Source organism: Glandiceps talaboti, chromosome 23 (genome assembly GCF_964340395.1).
Source record: "Glandiceps talaboti chromosome 23, keGlaTala1.1, whole genome shotgun sequence".
In the NCBI taxonomy this organism is placed as follows: Eukaryota; Metazoa; Hemichordata; class Enteropneusta; family Spengelidae; genus Glandiceps; species Glandiceps talaboti.
This window is the reverse complement of record NC_135571.1, coordinates 11,147,110-11,156,463: the sequence shown is the minus strand read 5'-3', so window position 1 is coordinate 11,156,463 and position 9,354 is coordinate 11,147,110. Positions and strand designations below refer to the sequence as shown.

General features: G+C 34.2%; 1 protein-coding gene across 1 annotated transcript; it reads right to left on the bottom strand.

The window, feature by feature from the left end:
- Window positions 1–5,015: 5,015 nt before the first annotated feature.
- On the bottom strand, window positions 5,016–7,364 carry LOC144452734 (E3 ubiquitin-protein ligase TRIM45-like). Its single transcript, XM_078143882.1, has one exon. It carries the CDS (start codon window positions 7,362–7,364, stop codon window positions 5,016–5,018), a length of 2,349 nt encoding a protein of 782 aa, XP_078000008.1.
- Window positions 7,365–9,354: the final 1,990 nt, after the last annotated feature.

Sequence of the window (9,354 nt, the reverse complement as noted above, 5' to 3'; positions counted from 1 at the left end):
AGCCATATCAGAGTTGTCTAAGTTTTCTGTTTTTTTGAGATATCGGTTATTTCCACTAAGAAGGTCTGTACTGACCTCCCAATTTTTAATTATTCAAATTTGAAAATCTCCAACCTGAATGATAACCAGTTAATATAAAACTTAACCCCATGACCATTTTTGTGACACTCACACAGTCACACACAGACAGACAGACACAGTCACAGACACACAAAGAAAACTCGTTAAACTTTGAAGTCCAGAAGCTCATCTATGTATGCCTGTGTATATATACATATATATATAGTCTACAAGCTGATGGTGCTTCTTGAGGACAATTCCAATGAATAGCGCCCTCTATAGACTCATAACGGGGGGGGGGGGTATCTAATTTCTATAGGCTGTATTGTTTTCTTCACTCAAGTCGCATGATCACTGAGATAAACATGGATAAGATTATGGTGACCTTTGACCCCACCACTCTATATTTCTTGTCCATTGCATTACAGACCAGCTAGTACAGACCAAGGTTTTGTACATTACTTGAATATTAACCTCTGTTTACCTTATCAACTCAAACTGATGCAGTGAATGACCTTTACTCTCTGTAGTCAAGTACCTGGTTGCCTAGTAACAACATCAGCTGATAAATACATCACTCACTCACTCACTCACTCAAATAAATACACATCACAGTATGCATGTAATCTGAATCACAGAGAATGAAATTTAATAATCAGTTATATGAATATATTAAACATTGTCTAAATATCTACTCTCATACCATAGTAAGGGGAGACATCTAAAGATTGGTGTAGAGTAAAAACTAATTACTGGTACCCTTAGTTGGTGTGGTGGGGTGAGACCAAAAATAAGTTTTCATCACAAAATATATTAGTTTCAACAAAGCCAAAATGTAAACACTTTATATTGGGCAAAATCAAGTTATTACAGGGAGATAATATTGATATTATTGTTTTACCATGAGAGAAATTCTTCTCTAATAATTTTTTTTTTTTTTTTTTTTTTTTTTTTTAATCAGATTAAGTATGACATAGTTTTGAAATACTGCAAATAAAATGTACAAAATATCCCCAAGTGGTGGGCCAGGTCTGAGTTAAAACTGAAATAATTTATTTGTTTTCATGTAACACCTATCTTTTGAAGTCTACCCTAAGCAATTCATTAATTTCTGTGTAAAAAATACAAAATGTAGTACAATAGATATAGTAGTCATCTCGGTTACCCAGAATCCCACTGATGGGGGCTCATGCAGCTACTACCACTCTAAGCAATTCATTAAGTTCTGTGTAAAAAATACAAAATGTAGTACAATAGTTATAGTAGTAGTCTTGATTTCCCAGAATCCCACTGCTGGGGACTCATGCAGCTACTACCACTCAGATCAGATGAGAGTCTTGGGAAATGGAATCCAAAGATGCCCACACCAGAAGTCACAGCCATGTAAAATGGACTTACAAGTTACAAGGCATGTTAGTTGTTATTAAGATGTATCAGTCACTGGAGACATGATAACCTGTCGTGAAGGTACCTGGATCATTCAGCCTCCACTGTTGGACTTGAAGTATTCCCCAGCATGCACTGCTCTAGGAAAGAGATCTGGTGTGGGGGACTTTGGATCACATTTCCTTCGACTCTTTAAGACATTAAGTGTCTGGGTAACCAAGACTATTATGTACAGCAGAGTTCTGAATCAGGAATACACAGTGTAGTTGTCTTTCCAAAAAGAACCATTCCCACCATTGAGGGCGCTGTTCTGCATTCTCTGTCAGTTGTCATTCTTGTCAACTTGTCTGCATATTCACTCTGCTGGTTTGTGACATTTTTTGTAGCAAATAATCAGAATTTAAAACCTAAAATTTTATATACAATTTCTGAATGATTAATCACATTTCTTTCAAAAAGGAACACATATTTAACACTTTTTGACATAATAATTTATATTTCAATACAAGTACAAGTATTGACCAAAAATCAAGAATTGTTGAAAATTGTGCTGAAGTTAGTAGATAATCACCGATAGTGATTTTCTACTCACTTTACCCCTCCCCACCTGATCCACCCCACCTCCAGTGAAATGGTACAGCTCAGTAGTAAGGCTATCAGTGAAGATATAGATGTCTAGGTTACTATGGTGATAGCTAAGGAAGTTTCTGAGTAATAAGCGTAACTTATGTATATATATATATATATATATATATATATATATATATATATATATATATATATATATATATATATATATATATATATATATATATATATATATATATATAGTTTTGGTAGTACTGGAACTCTTTCTTGGGTGTAACTCGGAGTTTCACGCATATTGCGATCATCAGACACTCATATATATATATATATACGTAATTCTTAAAGTGACCATATGGATGAGGATTAGGTATTTATTTTGGATTTTTAATTTATAAAAACAAATTTATCATGGCAGCCTACTTGAAAAATCAATGTGAAACAACATATGCCAAGTTTGTGTTTATAACTCAATAAATTACAAAAACTTAATGAATGTGTGAAATCTTTGTTATTGTACGTACAATAATAAACTTGTTACACATTTTTTTTTTGCTTTTTGCAATGAATTAGTTACAAATACACACTTTGTCAATGTTGTTTCACATTGATTTTTCAAGTAGGAAGTCATGATAAAATTGGTTTTATAAATCAAAATTCCAAAATAAATACCCAATCCTCATCCATACTGTCACTTTAATATGAAATAAGGAAACGTTATACTTTCAGTGATGTTAATGTCTAGGTTACTATGGTGATAGCTAAGTACGTTTCTGAGTAATACAACAAATAATTCTTAACTTGAAATAAGGAAACATACTAAATTTAGTGGTGCTATAAATGTCTAGGTTACTATGGTGATACAGGAGTTAACAAATCATTTTGTGGACTGGTGGTCCCCAGACCAGTGCCTTAAAAAAATCCTGTGGTCCCAATGAAAGAATTAGAGGTCCCAGGTCTTGCTAATGTGAAACATTAAATGTTGCGTATAAATCTGTATATTCAGACGACTTTTTAACATAGTTATTAACAGTAAGGTACTGGTCCAACGGACCAGACAAGGTAAAATTTGTGTGGTCCTCCCAAAAAAATGCTAGTCCCGGACCCAGGACCGATGGATTTGTTCACCCCTGGTGATAGCTAAGTAGGTATCTGAGTATTATAACAAATAATTCTTAATTTAAAATGAGGAGACAATACTTTCAGTGATATAAATGTCTGGTTACTATGGTGATAGCTAAGTAAGTTTCTGAGTAATATAACAAGTAATTCTTAACATGAAATAAGGAAACATGCTTTCAATGATGCTATAAATTTCTAGGTTACTATGGTGATAAACTAAGTAAGTTTCTGAGTAAGAACAGTAACATAAGTAAGTAGGCAGATCTACCATGAATATTAGTTATAGTAATTTTTTTTCTAAAACCGTAAAATTAGAAACAATTACACCACCTTAGGCTTGGGGTCATGACCCCAATAATTTGGGTACCAGCCTTATATTTTTAGATTATGATGGCTATCATTGAAATATTGGAAGTATTGATCAAGTGATTGATGAAAAAAACTATGAAAGATATTTGGCAACTAAATGTCAAGTTTTACTACTACTGAAATAATGTGTTGATTGTCATTAGAATTCTAACATCATTTTTTCATAGGTTTCAAAGACATCTAAAAGATGAAGAATTTTTTTATTTTATTTTTTATCTTAATGAATTATATCAAAGTTGCCATATGTAATTAGTTTGTAATCTGTTGCCTTGATATTTGTGAGAAAAGAGTTTCACAGTTCAATGCACAGGACATTGTCAGGCTGGTGCTAGAAGCCAAGGATTTTATAATTGTTACAGATGTCTAAGTGTACACACATATAAGATGTGAGCAGAGTGTTCACCTTGGTAATCAAGTTCTAAGTGTACACACATATAAGATGTCAGCAGAGTGTTCACCTTGATCAAGTTCAATGTCAAGTATCTGATCAATGTCATTTTTTTGAAAACTTTGTATGACATGCAAATATTGTCTCTTTACCTTTGTCATTTTATAAGTGACTTGTCATGATTGGATGTAAGGATCATAATAGTCATTGTAGTTTTGTTTGTCAGGAGTCAAAATGATGATAACAATATCGTACCGTACGTCCACTGTAGAAATTCAGGGACATTACAAGCAAAGAATTCCACCAGTTGAATTCTGTTAGCATGTACGTACAACTTGTGTAAGTTAATAATGTGAATCAAATTTGCAATCATATGTGGGTACTAAAATGTTAACCAATATACATAACATATTTTTGATACGGTGAGAACTTTTGACTGCAAGCTGTTAGTTTTGTTCAATCTATGATAGAGGGCGCTATTGATAAGCTGAGAGCTTTTGACTGCAAACTGTCAGTTTTGTTCACTCCATGGTAGATGTAGATGCTGTTTATGATCATTGGTTTTGAGAATCAAGAATTCCACAGCTGAATTCTACATCTGGTAGTTACTGTCAAAGTATTGGTACTACTGCATGCACACAATGTGAAACTGTTAATAGTTCACAGGATCTTGTAATTTTCAGATAGTGGTGATGTCTACATGTTGACTCAGGTGTTCAAGTTAAGTGTCAGCAGGGTATAATGGTATAGATACTTTATTCAGTAGCAGTTGAAATAGTGATTGTACAATGGAAATAACAATTTTGGATTAATTTAATTCGACCTGGTTTGGCAGTCTAATGGAGGAGTTGCCATGGTTATTTGAGTTCCATAGAAGCTTGAAGATATGTTCATTTCTAGTCATCAGGAATCTTTAAGTTTCTTCCATTGGTATAACATTGTGGTCTCTGTATATATTTATATTGGCTACAGTTTGACAACATTTAGGAATGAAAGTATCTCAATAATCCTCTAAGTCTTAGATGTGTGGTTGTTACAAAATATTGTTTCTGGCAATGTTCATCACATACAGATGAGATTGATGTTGACTTTATGGTTTCTTTCTTCATTGAGTGAAGACCTTCAGACAGTCACTTTTAATGTCTGTTACAACAACTTTGACAGGCCAGTCATCAGTTAGTGTCACAGAACATGGTGTCACCAATCCATCTTCTTCATTATCAATACGACATATGAATTCACCATTCTTGTCAAATTTCTGAAGTCTCTTATTGCCTTGTTCTGCAATGTACAGAAATTCATCCTTGTCTACAGCCACTGATTCTGGCCATTTCAGGTCACCATCTTCTTTCCCATAGTCACCAAACTGATAAAGGAAGTGACAATCTTGATTGAAGACATGGATACAATTGTTGTTGATGTCTGCTACATACAGTCTTCCTTGTCTGCTGACACAAAGACGTGTTGGTCCATCAAATTGAGCTGGCCCAGTTCCATAGCTGCCTACTGTAGTGATGTATATACCATTCTGGGTGTATTTACAGATACAGTGTGTTGTCTTGTCAGTGTCATCACCTTTACCATCCCAGTCAGTCACATAAACAGCGCCATCTACAGGACTGATAGCTATACCAGATGGTGACTTCATTTCTTTCTGTCCAAAGCATCTGATAAGGTTTCCATCTTCGTCACTTACAACTATCTGCTTATTACCATCATCTGTCATGAAATAATTTCCATCATCTGACACTGCTACATCCCTTGGTAGGAATTCATTCTTGAACTGAGAGAATGTAATAAATCTAATATGATTCCCATCCCCATCTATGACTTGTATCCTATTATTCCATTTATCAGCAACAACATATTGTCTTCTTTTGTTCATGATGACACTAGTTGGTCCATAAAAGCATCCTTTCCTACTACCTTTCTTCCCCAGTATCTTCACCAATCTTTTGGTGACAGGAATACTGAAAGGTGATCCTTGTATTAGTTGATCTCCAATTGCCATGGTAACTTGATGTCTACCTTCCATTTCTCCTTTGACAGTGAATACTAGTGTACCATCTCTGTTGTCAGTTACTTTGACATCTTCTCTTGTTCCATCTGGTTTTCTCATCTCAGCCTTCACAGCTGGTGTTGGTATGACTTGTCTTCCCTGGCTGTCTTTGGTTCTGATCACTATGTCACCTGACTCTCCTTCTAGTAGCTTTGATGGAAGTTTGTCAACAGTACACTTCGAGGCACATATCTCAGACGTTGTTTTCACTCTACCAGTATCACTGGGATAACTGCTTGACCTTTGACCCCTGTAGGAGCCTACCACATTTCTGGTGTCAGTTGCCATGTCACTGTTCTCTGTCTTTCTGCACAGCAATCCCAGCATGCCATGTCCTGGAACTTCTGTAACTGGCTTAAATTCAATTAATTCTGGTTTAATGTTTGGGTTTGTTTCCATGGTGATAAGGGGTTCAATATGCTGCACTGTTTGCTGTTTATTGGTCATCAGCTGAGCAGCACTCCCATGATACATCAGTGCTTCTAGATAACCACATGTACTTGAAATGTTGCCATGTTTCATTTCCCATTCATCTATTTGGACTTCAGCAGTTTTCACTTTCTGTCCATACTCTGACTTCAACTCATCTACCAATCTCTTCTCTTCCTTCCTTATTTTCTGTACCATCTCTTCTGCTTTCTTTCTCACCTTCTTTTCTTCTTCCTGACACTGTACCTGAAGTTGGTTTCTGGTCTGTTTGGCATCTGATTTACATCTTTCAGTTTCCTTTTCTTTCTTTCTCAGCTTTGTCACCATCTCCTTCAACTGTGTGATGTACTTATCTGCTGCCTCTTTGAGTTCTTTGTGGACATGTTTCTCACTGCGATGTTTAATCATGGCACAGTCGGTACACATAGTGACTTGACAGCTCTCACAGAAGTATTTGATTTCATTCTCTGGGTGAACATTGCAGTAGACTTTTTGTGGTAGTAAACGATTAGTAGAACTTCCTTCTTTATACTCTTCTACTGTAATAATGGTATGATTTCTACTCACTTTAGCTCTTCTATGGGCCTTAGTACATGAAGGACAAAAATTGATATTACAATCTACGCACCTGTTTGTTGCTGTGTTTTCATCACATCCTTCACAAAGCCCTGGTTCTGACACATCAGTTGGATGACACCTCCCAACTATGTCAAGCAGTGAGTTCATAAAGAAGTTGGCTTTAAGTCCAGGAACTCCATTTTGAGGTAATTCACAGGGTGTATCACAAACCGAGCACTGCAACCTGCCTTTTCTTTCAACAATCTTGATCAGACATTCTTGACAAAATGTATGATCACATGTTAGCACTTTAGGATTCTTGTACTCCTCTAAACAGATTGTACAGGAAAGGTAATCATCTCCAAGTTCTTTTAGAAATGTTTCCAAATCTGGAATCGCAGTCGCCATGACGGACTTAGTCAATGGTATGTATATTAAGATTTAATATCAGTAGAAACTTCTCAAAGAACCCCCTAACTTGTGAGAATTTTACAGCTACAATCAAAGCTACTTTGGATTATTTAGTGTGTTGCCATGGTTTACTGACAAAACTTCAAACACTTAAAGGTTCCTATGAGAAGATCAAGCATTGTTCAACTGGGCACAGTGACACAGGTGATAAAATTTGGTACTCTGGATCTGTTACTATGTACAAAAGTCAAATAGTTCATTCAACTACTAGTAAATCATTATTTAAATTGTGTCTGGTGTCTAATTAACAGAATCCATCAGATGCTAAAATATTCTCACTAATTTGCATACAAATACATATATTCTTACTACATTCTCACTGTATTCTTGTTATTTTGCATGCAAATATCTCAATAGATAAACTAGATTCTTACTAGTTCCTTAGTAGATTCTCAGTTTTCTTGCTAATTTGCCTATAAATATCTAATAGATAATTTACTAGATTACTTGATTCTCACTAATAAATTGCATACAAATATCTAATATCTAATTCACAAGATTCTCACTATATTCTTCCTAGATCCTGTTTTCTTGCTAATTTGCATACAAATATGTAATAGAGAATTTACTAGATTTTTATTAGATTCTCATTGATTTCTCGCTAATTTGCATACAAATATCTAATTGATAATTTCCAGGATTCTCACTCTCTTCTCAATAAGTTGCATACAAATATCTGGTAGATATTTACAAGATTTTTACTAGCTAGATTCTCACTAGATTTATGTATGTGCCTGTACGAACTAGACTAAATACTCAATATAGAATTATGAGTTATCATAAAAAAATGATTTTGACAAATGTCAAAAAAAAAGTTAACTCAACTATATCATGATTTGTATTGTACCTGGCATAGCAAATATACAGTAAATGTATTTAGTTTAGTTTATATACACCACCTATTTTGTGTCCAAACTATTGACCAAAATATGTACTCGTTTCTTTAACTGTACGAATGAGATTAGATACTGTGATAATGTGTTATCATAAAAAGACAATGACAAAAGTCAGAGTTCATTCAGCTGTAATGATTTGTATATTCATGTAACTTGTGATGTCTAGTGATGTAAAAATTCCTAATGTACAGTTTGTGTTTGTCATACTTTAGTAGATATTTCAGTTCAATCCAGTGTTTGTGTACAAAAGTCAAGTAGTTTTTTCAACTCAGTAATGATTTATATTATGTCTGGGGTGATTTTCAAGTAGGAAGACGTGATAAAATTGTTTTATAAATTAAAATCCAAAATAAATACCACATCCTTATCCATACGACCACTTTAACTTGAACTTGAATAGACTCGAGAGCTTTTGAACTGAACTTCATAAAAGAAATATCAGAAAAACATGTTTTCATTTGGACATTACAAAATGCCACCGAAATAAACTAAATACAATGTCTATATAGCCATATCAGAATAGCCTATAGTTTTCTAGTTTTCTTAGATACCAGTTATTTCCACTAAGATCTCTACTGACCACCAAACTATAAATTATTTCGACTAAGAAGATGTATACCAACGACCAAACTAGAAATTATTCAAATTTAAAAATCTCCAACCTAAATCATGACCTGTATAATTGAAGATTTTATGATATTGGTTCACTAACATAAAGTCTCCTGTGACAGGTCAAAGGACATTACAAAATGTCACCGAAATAAATCTAAATACAATGTCTACAGCCATATTAGAGTTGTCATAGATTTCTAGTTTTCTTAGATATCAGTTATTTCCACTAAGGAGATCTATACTGACCACCAAACTAGAAATTATTCAAATTTGAAAATCTTCAACCTAAATCATAATATGATAGAACCCTGTCAATTTTGTGATTATTACTACATGTATAACTATTATTGCCTCTATTTAACCATGGTAAATTATTGAGCCGTAAGCTTTATACAATGTGAGGGAATGTGGAAAAGACT

Coding starts and splice junctions, on each gene's coding strand:
- LOC144452734 (XM_078143882.1), bottom strand. CDS start 7,364: ATGGCGACTGCGATTCCAGATTTGGAAACATTTCTAAAAGAACTTGGA.